The following is a 23937-nucleotide window of genomic DNA, read 5'->3' on the forward strand; positions in this document are numbered from 1 at the left end:
GACAGCTGCACTATGTAAGAGGACTGGGCAGACACCAGTGAGCAGACCACGTCGGGGTAGGCATGACTCTGTGACAGCTGCACTATGTAAGGGGACTGGGCAGACACCAGTGAGCATACCACGTCATGGTAGGCATGACTCTGTGACAGCTGCACTATGTAAGGGGACTGGGCAGACACCAGTGAGCGGACCACGTCGGGGTAGGCAGGCATGACTCTGTGACAGCTGCACTATGTAAGGGGACAGGGCAGACACCAGTGAGCAGACCACGTCGGGGTAGGCATGACTCTGTGACAGCTGCACTATGTAAGGGGACAAGGCAGACACCAGTGAGCAGACCACATTGGGGTAGGCATGACTCTGTGACAGCTGCGCTATGTGAAGGGACAATGCAGACACTAGTGAGCAGAACACGTCATGGTAGGCATGACTCTGTGACAGCTGCTCTGTGTTAGGGGACAGGGCAGACACTAGTGAGCAGACCACGTCATGGTAGGCATGACTCTGTGACAGCTGCACTATGTAAGGGGACAGGGCAGACATCAGTGAGCAGACCACGTCGGGGTAGGCATGTCTCTGTGACAGCTGCACTATGTAAGGGGACTGGGCAGACACCAGTGAGCAGACCACGTCGGGGTAGGCATGACTCTGTGACAGCTGCACTATGTAAGGGGACAGGGCAGACACCAGTGAGCAGACCCCGTCATGGTAGGCATGACTCTGTGACTGATGTGCTATGTAAGAGGACTGGGCAGACACCAGTGAGCAGACCACGTTGGGGTAGGCATGACTCTGTGACAGCTGCACTATGTAAGGGGACAGGGCAGACACCAGCGAGCAGACCACGTTGTGGTAGGCAGGACTCTGTGACAGCTTGTTGGACCCGGCCTCGTGGCGTGGTCCTACCCTTCCCGCATGGCGGGCCCTGGATGACATCGGCCCTCCATCGACCCGCTGCCGCCCCCCGGACACCACCCTCCACGAACTCTCGACGAGAACAGCCCCCCTGGCAACCCCCGGCTCTCCCCCCTGGAACCCGGCTCTCCCGGCTCGCCCCAACTCTGCAGGTCCAATCACCGCCCCGGGCCACCATTTCAGGCCCGACTCCATCTTGGGCCCATCACGTCCCGAGCACGTGGCCTCGGCTCGACCCCGGCCGCGGTCCCAGCGAAGCCCCGACAGCGAGGCACCAAGTTCCGCCGAGGTGGTAGAGTGGCCACTTGACGGATCCAGGAGGAGGGGAGTTTCGATGGCCCTCCAGCCGTCCCCGGACGCCTGGTGTCGATCGCCCTCCGGCCTCCCTGGGCGCTGGCTCCACCCCCCTGCTGGGTGTCTGGACACCTTCATCCCGGCCCCTCGGCCCCCTTAGCGCGAGGGTCCGGACATCAAAGGACTCCAGTCCTATATCTGGGCCAGCCCTGGATCAGGACACCAGTTGTATCTTGGAGTCGAAGCCCTGCTGACCTCGTCGCGGCTGACCCTGATAAGAACCCTTGTGCCTGGAACCTGGAACCTCTGAGCCCTGCTGACGCTGTCGCGGCTCGACCAAGCTGAACCATCTTCGGAGCCCTGCTGACGCTGTCGCGGCTCGACCAAGCTGAACCATCTTCGGAGCCCTGCTGACGCTGTCGCGGCTCGACCAAGCTGAACCATTCTCGGAGCCCTGCGGACGCTGTCGCGGCTCGACCAAGCTGAACCACCTTCGGGGCCCTGCTGACGCTGTCGCGGCCCGACCAAGTTGAACCATCCTCGGAGCCCTGCTGACGCTGTCGCGGCCCGACCAAGTGAACCATCTTCAGAGCCCTGCTGACGACGTCGCGGCTCCTTGTACCACCCCCAGCTCGAGGATTGAGAGCTGTGCGCAGGGTACCCTAGTACCAGTTGGTACTAAGACTGTCCCGCTACCCCCTTCCCCCTGATACTGAGACTTTTGGGGATCCCCCGACCCCCCTGCACATATTGCTGCGAGAACTTGCCTTTATTCTTTATATAAAGACTCTTGAGTCTACTCTCGTGTGGTGTCCATCTGTAGTGGTGTGATTGCTCGGCTGTTACGATAGTAGGAGAGGAGCCTTGCCAAGGAGGCCTCTCGACGGCGCTCGGCCAATTCCATACGGAGAGGTGGATCTCGGGGTGGACAGTCAGACATCTTCTGCCTCCCCTGGGATTGCCTTTCTAACATTGGTGGCAGGCGACGGGATCCGAGCCGACGCATATCGTACAGCGAGTAACTCGCCCACTACTAACAGAGACCCACAGCAACCATGAGCGCTAAGGAAGCCGGAACGACCGCAGAGTTCCAGAAGGAACTGTTGGAGGAGTACACACATAAAGAACTCAAACAATTTTGCAAAAACTTAGGTATTGCTACCACCGGACTAAGTACCAAAGAAGATTTTAAAGAAGCGCTGCAAACATGGGTGGAGGCCAGAGAGACACCACCCCCAACCGAAGGTGACACGGTCCCAGACGTGCACCAGGAGACCTTAGCAGCCCCCGCAGAGGGAAGAACCACCAACAGAGACACGGGCCTCTCCCACGAAGACGCCCGAGAATGAGAGAGAAGCCGGCTCCACGAGTTGGAGCTCGCCCGACTCCGGCTGGACGGAGAACTCCAGCTAGCAGAAAAGAAAATGGCCATTGAGCAACTACGGCTGCAAGGAGACCTGGAGGAGAGACGGAGGCAGAGAGAATTGGAAGAGAAGAAACTCACGTTCGAGCACGAGCGTGGCCTCAAAGAACTGGAGATCAAGGCCAAGAGCGAAGAAGCTGGTGCCGCTGTGATCCGAAACCCCCCGCATCCTGCCGACACGAAGGTCCACATTCCCAAGGATGTCGTCAAAGAGTACTATAAAAATGACGACATCCAGCAGAGGTTTAAGGCCTACGAAGTCGCCATGGCCGCGCACCGCATACCCCGAAAAGATTGGGGTGCCGGCTTATGGGGGAAATTCGTCAGCGAAGGAAGAGACACCCTGCTGGAACTGGCCTACGACGTGATGTCCTCCTATGATCACATGAAGGACGCCCTGCTCACCCGGTATGGGCTTACCCCTGAGATGTACCGGCAGAGATTCAGAGACTGTAAAAAGATCCCCGGTACTACATGGGTGGAGTACGTGAACTTTTATAGCAGAGCGCTAGAAGGGTGGATCAAGGGCAGCAAAGTGACCACCTACGAGCAGCTGTTCGACCTCATCGTATGGGAGCACCTCTCCAACAACTGCTTTGTCGAACTCAGACAGCATCTACTCGACAGCAAGCTGACCGAACCACGGAAACACGCCGTCGAGGCCGATCGATGGGTGAGCACCCGGGTCCCCCGGGCCCCGATAGGAGAATCCAGGCGGAACACACAGGGGCACCCCCGCCAGCGAGGCGGCGGAGGAGGCCAGAAACGGAGCCGAGACTTCCCGCCTGTGCCGCCCCGGAGCCCACCCGGGGGTCACACCAGAACAACGCTTCACCATCCCTGACCAGAAGAGGGCCCTCCCCAGCACGGCTAGGACTCCGCCCGAACGCTACCTGCTACAAGTTCCAGCAGCCAGGTCACTTTGCCAGTGACCCCCACTGCCCCCTGAACCAGCGCCCCGGCCCCACCGGGCCTCTGACCCGCCAGATAGCTGCCGCAGCCCTAGGAGAAGGAGGGGAGGAAGAAGAAGAGGTCTACAACGAGGACCAGACCGAGTGGGAGCCAGCCGCCATGGCCCTAGTCTGTTTGGGCGAGAGAGACATGATCCCCCGGGCTCCCCTCCCGAGCAACACCCAAAAATACCGTCAGTAGGTCAACATTAATGGGCGCTGGGCCGAAGCACTCCGTGACACCGGAGCCAGTGTGACAGCCGTCCGCTGCCACTTGGTGACTCCCGAACAGATCCTACCAAATGTGCTGTGCCCCGTGCTGGCCGCTGACAATTCCGAGACCCTGTGCCAGATGGCCCGAATCCCCTTCGAGTGGGGAGGGGTGTCGGGCATGCTAAAAGTGACCATCCGGGACGACGCCCCCGTGGACTGCCTCCTCGGAAACGACCTCGAGAGTTCCCCCTGGGCCCAAGTCGAGCGGAGAGAGCATCTGGGGATGCTGGGACTACCCGAGTGGGTCTGCGCGACCACCCGATCCATGGCAGCCGGGGCCCCGGCGCCGACCGAGGCCGCCCCGACCGAAGAACAGGAGTGGCCCGCGCCGCCGACGATGGAGAAACCGGCCTCGAGTCCGGGACACCGGAGCCCAACCGCGGAGACATCGCCGAGCTCGGCGACATCCCTGAGCTAAGCCAATGGCCCCAGGAAGGTGGTCCCACCCGAGAACAATTCCGGCAGGAACAGAAGACCTGTCCCTCCCTCGAAGGAACCCGGCAGCAAGCCGCAGCTCAAGCCCCCGGGGACACGTTGGGGTCCCACTGGGTCTACTGGGACCACGACCTCCTATATAGTGAACAGAAAATTGCCGAACTGGGGGCCAGCCGAGTGTTGGTGGTCCCCCTACGATTCAGAGACTTCCTCTTAATCCTGGCACACGACGTGCCCCTCGCAGGGCACCTGGGGCAGGACAAAACCTACAGCCGCCTGGTGACCCATTTTTACTGGCCAAAATGCGTAACGATGTGAGCAATCACTGCAGGACCGGTCTGACCTGTCAAGCCAGCAGGAAGAGTGGGGGCAAAGTCAAGGCCCCGCTCCAACCCTTTCCCGTGGTAACAACCCCCTTCGAGCGAGTCGGGATCGATATCCTGGGGCCCCTGGACCCCCGCACCTCTCAGGGACACCGCTTCATCCTAGTCCTGGTGGACCATGCCACCCGCTACCCAGAAGCCATCCCCCTCCGGACCATAACTGCCCCCGTGGTGGGCCGAGCACTAATGGGGATCTTCTCCCGAGTGGGGTTCCCCCGCGAGGTCGTGAGTGATCGGGGCACAAACTTTATATCAAAATATATGCGGTCCCTGTGGCAACAGTGCGGGGTCACATATAAGTTCACCACCCCGTATCACCCCCAAGGGAATGGACTTGTGGAGCGGTTTAACAGAACACTCATGGGGATGATCAAGGGCCTAGAAGAACCCCTCCGCCGCAAATGGGATGTCCTGCTACCCTGCCTCCTGTTTGCCTATCGCGAGGTACCTCAGAAGTCCCTGGGGTTTAGCCCCTTTGAACTATTGTACGGACACCCTGTCCGAGGTCCCCTCAGCCTGGTCAAAGAAGACTGGGAGACTACAGCCCGAGATGCCCCACCAGATGTCTACCGGTACCTCCTGACCCTCCGAAACCAGACTCAGAAGTTCCGGGAACTTGCCAAGGCCAACCTGGAGGCCAATCAGGAGGAGATGAAACGCTGGTATGACCAGAACGCCTTGTCCCTCGAGTTCGAACCGGGCCAACAAGTCTGGGTCATGTACCCGGTCGAACCCTGTGCCCTCCAGGACAAATGGACGGGGCCCTTCAAAGTGGTGGAGCGCAAGAGCCCCGTCCCCTATCTGGTGGACATGGAGTCCCCCAGGAACCCCCTCGGGTTCTGCACGCCAACCGGCTCAAGCCTCACTTTGCCCGCACGGAGCGGAGCCTGCTGCTAGCTACGGATGACGGGGCCGAAGACGACTCCGAGCCCCTGCCCGACCTCCTGAAGTACTCTGAAAAAGACGGCTCCGTCGAGGGAGTCCCCCTCTCCTCCGCCCTGACCTCCGAACAGCGCCAGGACTGCCAGAAGCTGTTGGGGCAGTTTGCGGACCTGTTTTCGCTCACTCCCGGGGTCACCCAGTGGTGTGTCCACGATGTCGACACCGGGGACAGCCCGCCCGTGCGTCACCGGGCCTACCGAGTTTCCGACCGAGTCCGTGCCTGCATCCAGTCCGAAGTTGCCAAGATGCTAGCCCTGGGAGTGGTCGAGCCCTCGGACAGTCCCTGGGCCAGTCCAGTTGTCCTGGTCCCTAAAGCCGGCGCCCCTCCAGAACTCCGGTTTTGTGTCGACTACCGGGGACTGAATGCCGTCACCAGGACCGACGCCCATCCCATCCCCCGGGCTGATGAACTGATCGATCGCCTGGTGGCCGCCCGGTACCTCAGCACCTTCGACCTCACGGCTGGGTATTGGCAGATCGGCCTCACCCCTGGTGCCCAAGAGCGATCTGCCTTCTCGACCCCCGATGGCCACTTCCATTTCAAGGTGATGCCCTTCGGCATGAAAAACGCCCCGGCTACCTTCCAGAGACTGGTGAATAGGGTGCTAGCGGGGCTAGAAGAGTTCAGTGCCGCATACCTGGACTATATTGCGGTTTACAGCCTCCACTGGGACGAGCACTTGAGGCACCTCTGGGAGGTCCTGACGGCCCTCCGACGGGCCGGACTAACAGTGAAAGCGAGCAAGTGCCAGATAGGCCAAGGGTCTGTGACCTATCTGGGGCACCAAGTGGGGAGCGGCCATGTGGCTCCCCTCCAACCCAAGATTGACGCCATCGTGGCCTGGGAGCCCCCGGTCACCCAGACAGCAGTCCGAGCCTTCCTGGGGCTCACTGGATATTACCGGCGCTTCATAAAGGACTATGGGAGCATTGTAGGGCCCCTCACTGAACTGACCTCCAAGAGGCAACCACAGAAAGTACACTGGACCCCCTAGTGTCAGACGGCCTTCGAGACTCTGAAGGCTGCCATGTGCACCGCCCCTGTGCTCCAAGCCCCCGACTACAGCCGAGAGTTTGTGGTCCAAACCGACGCCTCGGAGCACGGCATCGGGCGGTCCTGTCGCCATCCTGTGGCCTTCATCAGCCGGCGGCTGCTGGCTCGGGAACAACGGTGGAGCACCATCGAAAGAGAAGCCTTCGCCGTCGTGTGGGCCCTAAAGAAACTTCGGCCCTACCTCTTCGGCACCCACTTCCGGGTCCAGACAGACCGCCGGCCCCTGCGGTGGCTGATGCAGATGCGTGGCGAGAACCCGAAGCTGCTGCGATGGTCCATCTCCCTGCATGGGATGGACTTCACTGTGGAGCATCGCCCTGGCAACGACCACGCCAACGCTGACGGCCTGTCCCGCTTCTTCCGCCTCGACGAGGAGAATCCCCAAGAAGATGGGTGACTCTCCCCGCCTTCAGCTGGAGGGGACGTGTGTTGGACCCGGCCTCGTGGCGTGGTCCTACCCTTCCCGCATGGCGGGCCCTGGACGACATCGGCCCTCCATCGACCCGCTGCCGCCCCCCGGACACCACCCTCCACGAACTCTCGACGAGAACAGCCCCCCTGGCAACCCCCGGCTCTCCCCCCTGGAACCCGGCGAACCCGGCTCGCCCCAACTCTGCAGGTCCGGTCACCGCCCTGGGCCACCATTTCAGGCCCGACTCCATCTTGGGCCCATCACGTCCCGAGCACGTGGCCTCGGCTCGACCCCAGCCGCGGCACCAGCGAAGCCCCGACATCGAGGCACCAAGATCCACCCAGGTGGTAGAGTGGCCACTTGACGGATCCAGGAGGAGGGGAGTTTCGATGGCCCTCCAGCCGTCCCCGGACGCCTGGTGTCGATCGCCCTCCGGCCTCCCTGGACGCTGGCTCCACCCCCCTGCTGGGTGTCTGGACACCTTCATCCCGGCCCCTCGGCCCCCTTAGTGCGAGGGTCCGGACATCAAAGGACTCCAGTCCTATATCTGGGCCAGCCCTAGATCAGGACACCAGTTGTATCTTGGAGTCGAAGCCCTGCTGACCTCGTCGCGGCTGACCCTGATAAGAACCCTTGTGCCTGGAACCTGGAACCTCTGAGCCCTGCTGACGCTGTCGCGGCTCGACCAAGCTGAACCATCTTCGGAGCCCTGCTGACGCTGTCGCGGCTCGACCAAGCTGAACCATCCTCGGAGCCCTGCGGACGCTGTCGCGGCTCGACCAAGCTGAACCACCTTCGGGGCCCTGCTGACGCTGTCGCGGCCCGACCAAGTTGAACCATCCTCGGAGCCCTGCTGATGCTGTCGCGGCCCGACCAAGTGAACCATCTTCAGAGCCCTGCTGACGACGTCGCGGCTCCTTGTACCACCCCCAGCTCGAGGATTGAGAGCTGTGCGCAGGGTACCCTAGTACCAGTTGGTACCAAGACTGTTCCGCTACCCCCTTCCCCCTGATACTGAGACTTTTGGGGATCCCCCGACCCCCTTGTACATATTGCTGCGAGAACTTGCCTTTATTCTTTATATAAAGACTCTTGAATCTACTCTCGTGTGGTGTCCCTCTGTAGTGGTGTGATTGCTCGGCTGTTACGATAGTAGGAGAGGAGCCTCGCCAAGGAGGCCTCTCGACGGCGCTCGGCCAATTCCATACGGAAAGGTGGATCTCGGGGTGGACAGTCAGACATCTTCTGCCTCCCCTGGGATCGCCTTTCTAACACAGCTGCACTATGTAAGGGGACAGGGCAGACACTAGTGAGCAGACCACATCGTGATATGCATGACTCTGTGACAGCTGCGCTATGTAAGGGGACAGGGCAGACACCAGTGAGCAGACCACGTCCTGGTAGGCATGACTCTGTGACTGATGCACTATGTAAGGGGACAGGGCAGACACCAGCGAGCAGCCCACGTCATGGTAGGCATGACTGTGAAAGCTGCGTTATGTAAGGGGACAGGGCAGACACCAGTGAGTAGACTACGTCATGTAAGCATGGCTCTGTGACCGCTGCGCTATGTAAGGGGACAGGGCAGGCAATAGTGAGCAGACCACATCGGGGTAGGCATGACTCTGTGACAGTTGCACTATGTAAGGGGACTGGGCAGACACCAGTGAGCAGACCACGTCGGGGTAGGCATGACTCTGTGACAGCTGCACTATGTAAGTGGACAGGTGTTAGACTTGGGGGTCTCTGGTTCACTTGTGACAAGCAGGGACCATCACCTCTAAGTCAGTCACTTCCAAACAGTTCTCTTAGTTCTTTGCACACATTTCCCCGCACTGCGGCTCGGGCCAGGCTGTCTGTGTGGCTCGTAGCGCTTCCCTGCGTGTTGTTCGGGCCGAGAGGCGGAGTCCTGCTGACTCCCGCGCTTCTGGCGTTGCGCCGCGTACGGCACGGCTGATCCCCCAGGCCGGGTACGAGTCGTACAGCTGTAGTGCGACTCGCACTTGGATGCAAAGGAAGAGCCGTCTGGGCCGGGTACGCGCCGTAGGCTGTCAGCGGGGCGGCGGACAGCGGGGAGCGTACTGGAAACGGCGAGGCACACAGAAATAACGGGGAAATAAAACGTTGCGGGCCCCGAGGCCGTGGTGTGCTGGTTTGTTCTCAGATGCGACGTCCACGTTCGACTCGGTCTACCATCTGTCAGGCGGGTTGGTGCGCTTTGGTCGCGGGGCGTACCTTGTGGTCTGATAAGGCAGCAGGCGAGCTCACAAAGGCGGACGCGACACAGGGGACCTCCGGTACGGTCCGTACAGGGGGAGATCCCTTCAGGGTGCGGTGCGGCCTCTCCACAGGTCAGAGGGCACAGCGGGGCGGTCGGGTGCGATCACAACGCACGGGCGGCCGTCCAGGCTTGGAAGTGCGCTCGTAAGACCAGGATTCCGGCGGGAGGGGGGAAGACCAGCAATCCAGACACTCCAGTAGCGGGAAGGGGCAGAGGAGCAGGCGGCCTGACCCGAGGGGCAGAGAGCGGCTCTTGGGCAGAGTGAGGCTCTCAACGGGTAGAAGGGCGGGCTGCTCCTGAGTGCCAAATCTCTAGGAGGGGGCAAGGGGGGCGCAGTCTCACCTCCAGCAAGAGGAACTCACGGCTCCGTTGCAGATGAGCCAAGACACAGAGAACCCACTAGTCCTGGGGTTCAGATCAGGGGGCAAGCTCAATCAAGACCTTGGAGAAAGTTTCAAGCACAAGTCCGCAAAGTCTTTTCAATAAATCTTCTCCTCTCCTTCCTCAGCAAGTCAGACAGCAGGCCAGTCCTTCCAGCTTCTTCTTCTCCTTCTAGTTGGGCAGAGGTTTGTTGTGGGAAACAGGATCTGGTTTGCAAGGAGTAGGGCTCCTACTTTTATACAGCATTTTCTTTGTTCTTACAGGTCAGGGGGGCCTTTGCATAACTTCTTTCAGTCTCTGAGCACTTTGTTGGGTGTACTCTGGTCTCTACTTTCAGGGAGCAGGGATGGCACATCAGACGCTCCACAGGAGGTGGAGCCAGCATCGTGTGGACAGGGGCAGCCAGGAGTACTTTGTTGACAGTGCTTCTACCTTCCTGGGCCAGGTGTCGGGCTCAGTCATCAGTCGCTCCCCAGGAGGTGGAGCCAGCATTGTGGTGGCAGAGCACAGCCCTATTTAGAGTCCAGGGGCACTCCCACCTCCCACTAAGGTGTAATCCTGGCATTCACCACCTGTCAACCCCCAGCCCTGTCACTCACATATCCCAGACAGTCAGATACACATCCTAGCAGAGACAGGCTGAAATGGTTAGGCAAGCAAATGCTAGCTTTCTAAAAGTAGCATTTGCAAACACAGGATATTAAAATAAACTTTACTAAAAGAAGTATTTTATTATTCTGAGTTCAGGCATACTAAACTTTACTTTCTACCATGTTCCCTGAGCCTGCTGGGATTATAGAGTGTAATAATTCCTGCAGCCCATCATGGCCTAAGAGAACAGGTAGCCTTACAATAGTGAAAACGAAATTGACTGTAATTCACTATTAGGACATGCCACACACATCAGGGCATGTCCTACGTTATGCTAACAATGCACCCTGCCCTTGAGCCTACCATAGGGGTGACTAATATGAAGCAAAGGGAAGGTTTTGAGGCTGGCAAGTGTGTGCACTTGCCCAGCCAGCATGACAGTACCAGACTGCACACAGGTTCTGCAATGGCAGACCCTAGACACATTTTCAAAGGCTGCTTCTGTGGGTGGGGCAACCAGCGCTGCAGGCCCACTAGCAGTATTGGCATTTACAAGCCCTGGCACTCCTGGTGCACTTTACTGGGGACTGACAGTAAATCCAATGAGCCAATCAGGGAAATCAATTACATATACTTTTTACACAGGGAGAGCATATGCACTTTAGCACTGGTCAGTAGTGGTAAAATGCCCAGAGTCATTAAACCAACAAAAACAGGTCAGAGAGAAACTTAGAGGAAGCCAAAAAGTTTAGGGATGACCCTGCCAAGAGGGCCAAGTCCAACAACAGGGCAGACACTAGTGAGCAGACCACATCATGATAGGCATGACCCTGTGACAGCTGCGCTATGTAAGGGGACAGGGCAGACACTAGTGAGCAGACCACGTCATGGTAGGCATGACTCTGTGACAGCTGCACTATGTTAGGGGACAGGGCAGACGCCAGCGAGCAGACCACATCGTGGTATGGTTGACTCTGTGACAGCTGCGCCTGCACTATGCATGGATATGCTCCTCTCCAGGCAGGGTGATTGGTGGTTTGTGGTTCTGCACATGCCCTTTGGTTGTGCACCATTGCTGTAATGTCCGTGTAGAGTGCATTGCAGGCTGTGTCTGCCTGTGCATGGATCTCCTCCTCCCCAGGCTGGGTGATTGGGTGGTTTGTGGGTCTGCATATGCCCATTCATTCCATACTATTGCTAGTGTGCCCCTGTAGGGTGCCGTGCAGCTGGAGAGAGGATGCAGACTAGAAGTTGACCCATGCGTGGTTCGCCTCCTCTCCAGACAGTGCGTTTGGTGCTTTGAGATGCCTTGCATTGTTGGTGTGCCCCTGTACAGTACAGAGCAGCTTGAGAGTGGACGCCAGGTTGAATACGATCCATGCGTGGCTCTCCTCCTGGCATGCCTGGTAGCGGTGACTTGATGCTTTGCATATGTCCCTTCCTTCAGTAACTGAGGGGGGGAGTTGTCCTGCTGCAGTTGATGCTGTCCCCGAAGGCACTCCTGCTTACGTATCCTCCGTATCACCCTGTATCCCCTGCCTCCGGTGCAGGTGCTGACAGCCCTAAGACTGAGCTCAAGCCCCGGTAGCGCTCTTACATGGTGACCTCATCAGCATGTGACGGAGCGTCGGTCTCCGTGATGAGATTTCAGTGATGGCCATCAGAGGCTGTGACAGCAGGTCATCCATCAGCGGTGACTGCCTGCTTCCTCGTCCACAGTCTGAGCACACACTGAGACTGGCCCTCCTGCCAGTGAAGGCAACCGCTCTCATGTCCCAGCACACCCTGGCGGCATCTCTGTGGGACTGGAACTCCTGCCACCGAAGTGTACACATCCATGTCCCAGCACACTATGGTGGTATCTCTGTGGGACTGAAACTCCTGCCACTGAAGTGTACACATCCATGTCCCAGCACACACTGACGGTATCTCTGTTGGACTGGAACTCCTGCCAGTGAAGGCAACACCTCATGTCCCAGCACACCCTGGCGGCATCTCTGTGGGACTGGAACTCCTGCCACTGAAGGTAACACATCCATGTCCCAGCACACCCTGGCGGCATCTCTGTGGGACTGGAACTCCTCCCTCTGATGGGAACACATCCATGTCCCAGCACACACTGGCGGTATCTCTGTTGGACTGGAACTCCTGCCACCGAAGTGTACACATCCATGTCCCAGCACACTATGGTGGTATCTCTGTGGGACTGAAACTCCTGCCACTGAAGTGTACACATCCATGTCCCAGCACACACTGGCGGTATCTCTGTGGGACTGAAACTCCTGCCACTGAAGTGTACACATCCATGTCCCAGCACACACTGACGGTATCTCTGTTGGACTGGAACTCCTGCCACCGAAGTGTACACATCCATGTCCCAGCACACTATGGTGGTATCTCTGTGGGACTGAAACTCCTGCCACTGAAGTGTACACATCCATGTCCCAGCACACACTGACGGTATCTCTGTTGGACTGGAACTCCTGCCAGTGAAGGCAACACCTCTCATATCCCAGCACACCCTGGCGGCATCTCTGTGGGACTGGAACTCCTGCCACTGAAGGTAACACATCCATGTCCCAGCACACCCTGGCGGCATCTCTGTGGGACTGGAACTCCTCCCTCTGAAGGGGAAACATCCAGTGTCCCAGCGCGCGCTGACGGTATCTCTGTGGCACTGGAGCTTCTGCCACTCATGGGTACACATCCCGTGTCCCAGCACACGCTAGGACTGGAATTCCTGCCACTAACGGAAACTTATCCCGTGTCCCAGCACACACTGGCTGCATCTCTGGGAGACTGGCACCCCTGCCACTGAAGGGAACTCATCCCGTGTCCCAGCGCGCAGTGGCGGCATCTCTGTGGGACTGGAACTCCTGCCACTGAAGTGTACACATCCATGTCCCAGCACACACTGGCGGTATCTCTGTTGGACTGGAACTCCTGCCACTGAAGTGTACACATCCATGTTCCAGCACATGCTGATGGTATCTCTGTGGGACTGGAACTCTTGCCACTGAAGTGTACACATCCATGTCCCAGCACACACTGGCGGTATCTCTGTTGGACTGGAGCTCCTGCCACTGATTGGCACACATCCATGTTCCAGCACATGCTGATGGTATTTCTGTGGGACTGGAACTCTTGCCACTGAAGGGAACACATCCATGTTCCAGCACACACTGGCGGTATCTCTGTTGGACTGGAACTCCTGCCACTGAAGGTAACACATCCATGTCCCAGCACACGATGGCGGAATCTCTGTGGGACTGGAACTCCTGCCACTGAAGTGTACACATCCCGTGTCCCAGCACACACTGGCTGCATCTCTGTGAGACTGGCACCCCTGCCACTGAAGGAAACTCATCCCGTGTCCCAGCACACGCTGGCGGCATCTCTGTGAGACTGGAACCCCTGCCACTGAAGGAAACTCATCCCGTGTCCCAGCGCGCAGTGGCGTTATCTCTGTGGGACTGGAACTCCTGCCACTGAAGTGTACACATCCATGTCCCAGCACATTCTGACGGTATCTCTGTGGGACTGGAGCTCCTCCCACTGAAGGGAACACATCCTGTGTCCCGGCACAAGCTGGCGGTATCTCTGCTGGACTGGAACTCTTGCCACTGAAGGGAACACATCCCGTGTCCCAGCACACGCTGGCGGTATCTCTGTGGTACTGGAACTCTTGCCACTGAAGGGAACACATCCCGTGTCCCAGCACATGCTAGCGGTATCTCTGTGGGACTGGAGCACCTGCCAATGAAGGGGACACATCCATGTCCCAGCACACGCTGGCGGTATCTCTGTGGGACTGGAGCATCTGCCAATGAAGGGTACACATCCATGTCCCAGGACACGCTGGCGGTATCTCATTGGGACTGAAACTCCTGCCACTGAAGGGGGCACATCCATGTCCCAGCACACGCTGGCTGTATTTCTGTTGGACTGGTACTACCACTGAAGGGGACACATCCATGTCCCAGCACACGCTGGCGGTATCTCTGTGGGACTGGAACTCCTGCCACTGATGGGCACACATCCAGTGTCCCAGCACACGGTGGCGGCATCTCTGTGGGACTGGAACTCCTGCCAGTGAAGGGAACACATCCATGTCCCAGCACACACTGGCGGTATCTCTGTTGGACTGGAAATCCTGCCACTGAAGTGTACACATCCATGTCCCAGCACACACTGGCGGTATCTCTGTGGGACTGGAACTCCTGCCACTGAGGTGTACACATCCCGTGTCCCTGCACACACTGGCTGCATCTCTGTGAGACTGGCACCCCTGCCACTGAAGGAAACTCATCCCGTGTCCCAGCACACGGTGGCGGCATCTCTGTGAGACTGGAGCTCCTGCCACTGAAGGAAACTCATCCCGTGTCCCAGCGCGCAGTGGCGGCATCACTGTGGGACTGGAACTCCTGCCAGTGAAGGCATCACCTCTCATGTCCCAGCACATGAGAGGTGGCGGCATCTCTGTGGGACTAGAACTCCTGCCACTGAAGTGTACACATCCATGTCCCAGCACATGCTGACGGTATCTCTGTGGGACTGGAACTCTTGCCACTGAAGAGAACACATCCATGTCCCAACACATGCTGGCAGTATCTCTGTGAGACTGGCACCCCTGCCACTGAAGGGAACACATCCATGTCCCAGCACATGCTGGCGGTATCTCTGTGAGACTGGCACCCCTGCCACTGAAGGGAACACATCCATGTCCCAGCACATGCTGGCGGTATCTCTGTGAGACTGGCACCCCTGCCAATGAAGGGAACACATCCATGTCCCAGCACAAGCTGGCGGTATCTCTGTGGGACTGGAACCCTTGCCACTGAAGGGAACACATCCCTTGTCCCAGCACACGCTGGTGGTATCTCTGTGAGACTGGCACCCCTGCCAATGAAGGGAACACACCCATGTCCCAGCAGAAGCTGGCAGTATCTTTGTGAGACTGGCACCCCTGCCACTGAAGGGAACACATCCATGTCCCAGCACATGCTGGCGGTATCTCTGTGAGACTGGCACCCCTGCCACTGAAGGGAACACATCCATGTCCCAGCACATGCTGGCGGTATCTCTGTGAGACTGGCACCCCTGCCAATGAAGGGAACACATCCATGTCCCAGCACAAGCTGGCGGTATCTCTGTGGGACTGGAACCCTTGCCACTGAAGGGAACACATCCCTTGTCCAAGCACACGCTGGTGGTATCTCTGTGAGACTGGCACCCCTGCCACTGAAGGAAACTCATCCCCTGTCCCAGCACATACTGGTGGTATCTCTGTGGGACTGGAGCTCCTGCCACTGAAGGGAACACATCTGTGTCCCATCACACGCTGGTGGTATCTCTGTGTTACTGGAACTCCTGCCACTGAAGGGTACACATCTCGCGTCCCAGCACATGCTGGGTGTATCTCTCAGACTGGCACTCCTGCCACTGAAGTGTACACATCCATGTCCCAGCGCACGCTGGCGGTTTCTCTGTGGGACTGGAGCTTCTGCCACTCATGGGCACACATCCCGTGTCCCAGCACACGCTGGTGGTATGTCTATGGGACTGGAACTCCTGTCACTGAAGGGAACACATCCATGTCCCAGCACACGATGGCGGAATCTCTGTGGGACTGGAACTCCTCCCTCTGAAGGGAACACATCCATGTCCCAGCACACACTGGCGGTATCTCTGTGAGACTGGCACACCTGCCAATGAAGGGAACACATCCATGTCCCAGCACACACTGGCGGTATCTCTGTGAGACTGGCACCCTTGCCACTGAAGGGAACACATCCATGTCCCAGCACACGATGGCGGAATCTCTGTGGGACTGGAACTCCTGCCACTGAAGGGAACATATCCGTGTCCCAGCACACGCTGGTGGTAACTCTGTGGGACTGGAGCTCCTGCCACTGATTGGCACACATCCCGTGTCCCAGCACACGCTGGCGGTATCTCTGTGAGACTGGCACCCCTGCCAATGAAGGGAACACATCCATGTCCCAGCACATGCTGGCGGTATCTCTGTGAGACTGGCACCCCTGCCACTGAAGGGAACACATCCATGTCCCAGCACATGCTGGCGGTATCTCTGTGAGACTGGTACCCCTGCCAATGAAGGGAACACACCCATGTCCCAGCAGAAGCTGGCGGTATCTCTGTGGTACTGGAACTCTTGCCACTGACGGGAATACATCCCTTGTCCCAGCACATGCTGGCGGTATCTCTGTGAGACTGGTACCCCTGCCAATGAAGGGAACACACCCATGTCCCAGCAGAAGCTGGCGGTATCTCTGTGGTACTGGAACTCTTGCCACTGACGGGAATACATCCCTTGTCCCAGCACATGCTGGCGGTATCTCTGTGAGACTGGTACCCCTGCCAATGAAGGGAACACACCCATGTCCCAGCAGAAGCTGGCGGTATCTCTGTGGTACTGGAACTCTTGCCACTGACGGGAATACATCCCTTGTCCCAGCACATGCTGGCGGTATCTCTGTGAGACTGGTACCCCTGCCAATGAAGGGAACACACCCATGTCCCAGCAGAAGCTGGCGGTATCTCTGTGGTACTGGAACTCTTGCCACTGACGGGAATACATCCCTTGTCCCAGCACATGCTGGCGGTATCTCTGTGAGACTGGTACCCCTGCCAATGAAGGGAACACATCTATGTCCCAGCCCACGCCAAGGGTATCTTTGTGGGAGTGGAACTCCTGCCCCTGAAGAGTACACATCCATGTCCCAGCACACGCTGACGGTATCTCTGTGGGACTGCCCCTCCTGGCACTGTAGGGTACACCTCCCGGGTCCCAGCACATCCTGGCACATCTCTGCAAGACTGGGTCTCCTGTCATTGGAGGGTACATATGTGTCCCAGCGTATACTGGTGATGACTCTGTGGGACTGGCAGTCCCGCAACTGAATGGTACACATCTGTGTCCCAGCACACCCTGGTGACGTCTCTCCGAAATGATCAGAAGGGGCTTAGAACATAGGCTGCATCCAAGGCATAATGGTAGTGTTCAAGGGGGGCGGTGAGACGGTGAAGGGGGACCAAAAAAGGTGAGAAATGATGGACAGAAAAGTAGAGTATGAGGCTGCATACAGAAGGGTAAGATGGAAGAGTTATTGAAGACAGAAAAGAGAGCTGAACAGAGGGAGAAAACAGGAGGCCGAGATATAGGTGGAGAAACAGTGTGTGTGAGGGGAATGTGCAGTAAGCGACTCCCGGCCAAGCGAGAGAGAGCGGGGTCATTGATTTGTCAGCTTTGTGATGCCCAGCATTCATCTGTGAACTCTGGTTTCCCTGACCAGTGGTGGTCATACATCTCTCATTTACTGCACAGATCCCCTTTGTTGGATCAGGCTCACCTTTCTGCTGGGGTTGGGTTCCATTTCTGACCTGGTTGTGAGGTTTGGTTGTGAGGTCAGCCTACCCGGGTCTTGAGAAGCGGACTTTGGTACGGTGTAGGAGCTAGAGGAATTGACAGACTTGCAGGGATCTTTCTGTTGGGTCCTTAATTCATCGAGGTTTGTTTCTGTTTGTGAAAGAGGAGTGCTTATAATCCTAGGTGGCATTCTGAATGCTGTCTGAACTGTCCGATAGGACTTCCCAGACTTCCATTTTAAGCGTAAATGGTGGCAGCATTTCATGGAGCACTGTTTGTAGATGAATCCCAGCCCTAGCAGGTGCTGGAACCGTCTCTCATTTTGCGTATATACAAACACTGCTGTAACACCCTTGGGTCTAGTGCTGTCTAGCATTGCCCTTTACTGTGTGTGATTGCTGAGTCGTACTGTATCTCCAAGCTCCAAGCCTAAATGGCTGCCCCGGCTACCTTTTGAGAGTCAAGCTTACAAAGAGAGTCTTGGCTGCTACATTTAGAGTAGATTACCCTACGGCCAGAGCATCAGCAGTACCAACTGTATCCAACTAGGTTGTTCCAAATTCATGGACATGGGGGAACTGTCTAAAGTACTCACATGCCACTCGTCACCATTGTACCATCAAAGCCCCATTAACGCCCCTCACTCTTCCTTGGAATTAGACCAGGGAGGGGTCTGTGGTTCGAGTAAATCCAAGTGTTTTGAACCTTTCTAATTAAGCATAGATTTAAAACTTTCGTGTAGAATAACGAGAACGTGTGATATATGTACACATGTTCCTTTCCTCAACACTTCATGCAACTCTGGCCACAGGCTCCCCTCACGTGTCCATGACCAATTCCGCGTGCCCTCCACTGCACTATATTTCCTTGCTGTCAACCTGTCATGAACACTGTGACAAGGTTCCTTTAGACCTCTTTTACTTTTATCATGTCCTTGTTTGCAGATTCGGGTATCTCTTTTATTAAGAAAGTGTGAAGTTCTAGACACCTGCAGAAGTGTTGGTATCCTGTCTGCCCCCTTTCCAGGCTGATATATTTTTATTGTTTTTGTTATGGGCGCTGCCATAACATCATAGACATTTTCAATAGAAGCTGAATTGCTTTCAGTTATAGAAGCAAATTATCTATATGTAAATTGAGATGACGCATTGACCCTCTTCTTTGCACCTTGATACCTGTTAGCTCCCAGGCATTCCTACACATCCAATAGTCACTCCAAGGTTGCAAATACAATTTGTACATAGTATGCATCTGCATCCCTCTGAGGTGTGCCCCATGTCTGCATTTTCTGTTGTTTTTGCCTGTGCTCGTGCTTGGTGAGATATGATGCAGAAAAGTATAGTAACTACACATACAGTGTAGTAATTTGTAAACCACACGGAAATTGTACAAATATCACACAAAAGATGCAGTAAGCAGACAAATCAACAAATGCGTGCTGTGTCCCAAGGGGTAAAAACAAATAGAAGTGAACAAGTGAGAATTGTATGTACTATGTAACTTTCATTATGGGTTTATAAATGCCCACATATTCAGATCAATGAAAATAGAAAATTATTTTAAGCCAGTGGTAGTGTACTTTGGTGTCAGTGGCTCTTTAGAAATGTTGAGTTCTCTTCAGGACAATGAGATAACAGGGACACCTATGTGGGGAACCAGTGAAATTATGGTTAATTCCTATTTTTGGTAAGAGTATTAACAGGATTATTTCCAGATTAAAGGGTAGTCAAAAGGTCATGCAAGGATGATAGATAAAGGTATTTAGTGCATTGTCACAGACAGTGAGCAATGGAATTGGCTTGAGTTAACATAGAACTCACCATAATGTGTAAGAGTTCCTGTGACACCCACATTGTGAGGATTGCCTGTATAATGTGCTCAGTGAACTTTTTGTAGTTTAATTCCTAGTATTGGAATTTCAGGTAATCTCTCTTTTTGTTGTGCACATTCCTTGTAGTCCTACTTGAGATTTGCAGTAATTGTTCCAGATTACATGCCAATAACAAACTAGGATGTTCAGTCTGGGTTGAGCTTCCAAGAGCGCCGATGGGCATATCTCGCTGTCACACCTCCACCTCTCCCATTGTGATCTGAGCAAAGGTGTAAAATGTTCCCTACCAAGTGCTCCAGTAGGCATAATGTTTCATGTCCTATTGTCAGTGGGATTTTGTTTTTACGATTTCCCCTCTGCTATCCTTGGTGAGACGTAATCTGTAATTCTCTCAAGCTTAATTCTCCATAGGATCTGAAGAAGATTTCCTTATGAGATTCGTAACAACCGCACCCATCCTTTTAACCCAATCAGATTTCGTGTGTGTTCTATACTGCTTTGATCTCTCTCAGCGCATCATAATCTTTGGTTTACCACCTCCCGTAATCCTAGGCTTGGTATGTTGGCACTTTTGGTTGACGCAGACTGAGATCCTTTCCTTCACCTTTAAATTCAAAGAAGAGATTTGGTGTCTGATCCATGCCCCATGTTTAGGGGGTTTGATGCCTGTCCTGATGATCGTTTGGTGTGCGATTCCGTCATGATCAGTATCTTTGCTGCAAGATCCTCTGTGTACAGTAGAATTGATGTTAGACCCCTTCTTGCTCACTAAGTTTGATGTGAGACAACCTTTATTGCTCACTTGGGTTGGTGTGTTGCACCACACCTACTGAGCAAGAAGAGGGTATACAGTACTTTTGCTAAGTAGGTGTAGCGTGATACCTTACTTTTCCACAATAGGTTTGGTGTGAGACCACCTGCTTGCTAAGTCAGTTTATTCCAAGATCCCCTTCTTAGTAGGTTTGGTAAGAGACCTCCTTCTTGCTCAAAGATTTGGTATATGACCTACTTGCTCTGCAGGTTTGGCGTCAGGCTTTCTTCTTCTTCAGTAGGTTTGATGTGCATCTCCTTATTGCTCTGTAGGTTTGGTGTGAGACCTTCTTGCTCAATAAGTGTGGTCTGAGACCCTCTTGCTCTGTAGGTTTGGTGTATGGCCCTCTTCTTGCTCAGTAAGTGTGGCGTTGAGACCCCCTTCTTGCTCATAGATTTGGTGTATCACCTTCTTGCTCTGTAGGTTTGGTGTGAGTCCTCCTTGCTCAGTAATTGTGGGTTGAGACTCTTCTTGCTCAGCAGAATTGGTGTATAACCCTCTTCTTGATAAGTAAATTTGGTCTGTAACCCTCATCGTGCTCAGTAGGTTTGGTGTGTATCTCCTTCTTGCTCATAGATTTGGTCTATGACCTTTGTTCTCTGTAGGTTTTGGTGTGTGATCCTCTTCTTGCCAGTAAGTGTGGCGTTGAGATCCCCTTCTTGCTCATAGATTTGTTGTATCACCATCTTGCTCTGTAGGTTTGGTGTGAGTACTTCTTGCTCAGTAAGTGTGGGGTGAGACTCTCTATTTGCTCAGTAGGTTTGATGTATGGCCCTCTTGTAGCTCAGCAGATGTGGTCTGTAACCCTCTTCTTGCTCAGTATGTTTGTGACTCTCTTCTTTTTTCCTTGCAGCACACAGAAGCACTACTCTTCGGTTTTCAGTCCATCGCAGAAACCATTGATGTGAACTATTCCGATGTGGTGCCAGGACTTATTGGCCTCATTCCTCGAATCAACATTAACAACGTCCAGCTGGCTGACACTGTGATGTTTACTATTGGTGAGCAGATAACTGTGACTTAAAGGGACTGGGTGAAGGAGTGGTCATGGATTGCAGTAGTCTATTTTCAGGATTACCAGCCCTGCACTTTGGTCCTCAAGCTCAGCTGTCCTGTAAGCACCCTGGCCATTTGATGATAGCACTAATGTCACTCCATCCCTCTTGTGAATTACGACTTATTGCATGATGTTATTGCATGAGGTTTGTGACGATCCTCCTGTACGAATATGTATTCGCAGTACTTCAATCTTACAAAACCCAAGCACTACAGAACTCACACAATACCCAATATGGACAAAATCCAGTGAGTTAAAATCATAGCTCATTTCAAAATTCTTTAACCAGTAAACAAGACTGATGGCACTCTGTGATAAGTGAAGCATCAAAACTATCTCAGCTGGCTATATGAACAAATGCCGCTACCCAACCCTCTGCAAATCAAGAGTCTTCAAGGTCATTGCAACACAGTTGCCCGAAAGGTCCTGGCTCGCTATTGCACTGAGTGAGACGTAAAAAAGCGCAAGCTTGGAAAACTACAACCAGCAGCCACAGAAAACAAATTGGATACATCACTCAAAATAAAGCAAAAAGAACATAGATACATAGTAATAAGCTGAAAACCACCAGGTGAATCCAGGATTGAAATTGAGACTCTCAGACAACCTTAAATGTACCCAGGATCAGCTTATAACACCATAGGCAGGGATAAACTATCAAACCTCAGAGGCCCATGTTCCAAATCCGTGTAGTGGTGGACCCTCAATCAGCCACTATGCCTAGTTACCTAGCCCAACTAAGTAACATGCAAACGCACCAAACGAGATGTCTGCCTAATTCTTACAACACATTGTTCTGCCAAATACAAACACTAGGAATCCGGATCACATCACAACTTACCGCTTAACTAGGATCTGTTACTGAGAACACAGTCCTCAACTAAAACTTCCAAAGCAAAAGCTAACCAACGCAAACCCTAATACTTGTGAGCCAGCCACAACCAATATACTCGCAGGCAGGTCGCTCCCCATGCCACCACACGGCCGCCAGCTGCCTCGTACCTGCTCCCTGCCGCCCGCCTGTTTTCCCGCCGTTTCCCGCTCTTTCCCGCCACTGCGTCCCTGCGGCCCCGCCCCCCTGCTCCCCATTGGCCACCCCGCTCCCGCCTCCCGGCTACTCCTCCCTCCATATCCCCCTCTCAAGGAGGCCGCGCAATAGCGTAGGAGCGACCTCTGACCCTGCTCGTAGGCCGGTCGCTCCCCACACGGCGGCCATCTGCCTCGTACCTGCTCCCTGCCGCTCGCCTGTTTTTCCGTCGTTTCCCGCTCCTTCCTGCCGCTGCGTCCCTGCTGTCCCACCCCCTGCTCCCCATTGGCCACCCCGCTCTCGCCTCCTAGCTGCTCCTCCCTCCATATCCCCCTCTTATGGAGACCGCGCAGCGGGTGCCGCTGGTTCGCCGAAGGTGCGCCAAAGGCAAGCCTGTCTGCGCCCGTCCACGCCTGGACCGCATCCAGCACCAGAACCCCTGGACCCCGCGAACGCCAAAACACCAGACTCCGCTACGACGCCAGCACACTCTACACGCTCCACGCCAGCCGAAACCACACCTGCTTCCAAGCTGCCCCGAAACGGACGCACGGACCTTTCTCCTGCCACACCTGCAGCTTCACCTGCGACAGAGCCACGAAACCTCTAAGGACTGGACCCAACCACCTCCGCTGCATACTCCTCAACACCCCCTCTGCATTCAAACACGTCGTCGAGCTCTGGGATCTGCTAGACACCTCCGCCCCAGACGTGGCCTTCCTGACCGAGACCTGGTGGAACGACTCCTCGGCGCCCGACATCGCCATAGCCATCCCGGATGGCTACAAGATCACCCGCAGGGATCGCGCCAATGGAATCGGAGGAGGTATAGCCATCGTCCACAAGTCCACCCTCAAGGTCGCCACCCACGCAGACGACACCCTCAACACCTCCTAACACCTGCACTTCCGGATCCACATCGACCCCAACACCACCCTCCGAGGAACACTCATCTACAGACCCCCCGGACCCCAAGCTCAATTCAGCGACTCCATTGCCGACCTTGCCAGCACCCACGCACTCGCCTCCAGGGACTACATGCTCCTCTGGGACCTGAATTTCCACCTCGAGAACAATAACGCAAACTCCTCCACCCTGATCGACAACCTCGCCAACCTCGGCCTCAGACAACTCTTCACCGCACCCACCCACGCCGCTGGCCACATGCTGGACCCCGTCTTCTCCACAGGCACCCATGTCACCTTCGACCACAACACCAAACTCCACTGGACCGACCACCGCTGCATCCATTTCACCTTCAATAAACCAACCATGCACCACCGCAGCCAACAGCTACCTCGCCGCTGCTGTAGCAAAGTCACCGAAGACCAGCTGATCACCACCCTCGTCCAAAACCCACCCACGACCCCACCAACCCAGACACCGCAGCCCGCAACCTCAGACAGTGAATCGACGACTGCGCCAACACCCTCGCCCCACTCAAGAAACCTTCCAACAACCACGCCAGCAAGAGAGCCACCTGGTTC

General features: G+C 55.5%; 1 protein-coding gene across 1 annotated transcript in view; it reads left to right on the forward strand.

Annotated features, from left to right (window-relative positions):
* The window catches only part of IPO13 (importin 13), a 651059-nt gene that overhangs the window by 413032 nt on the left and 214090 nt on the right, over positions 1-23937 (forward strand). The window contains exon 7 of the mRNA XM_078661811.1: positions 21220-21367. Within this exon, the coding sequence (XP_078517937.1) occupies positions 21220-21367 (148 nt within the window). The remainder of the gene's footprint in view (positions 1-21219; positions 21368-23937) is intronic.

This window comes from Lissotriton helveticus, chromosome 1_1 (genome assembly GCF_964261635.1).
Source record: "Lissotriton helveticus chromosome 1_1, aLisHel1.1, whole genome shotgun sequence".
Classification (NCBI taxonomy): Eukaryota; Metazoa; Chordata; class Amphibia; order Caudata; family Salamandridae; genus Lissotriton; species Lissotriton helveticus.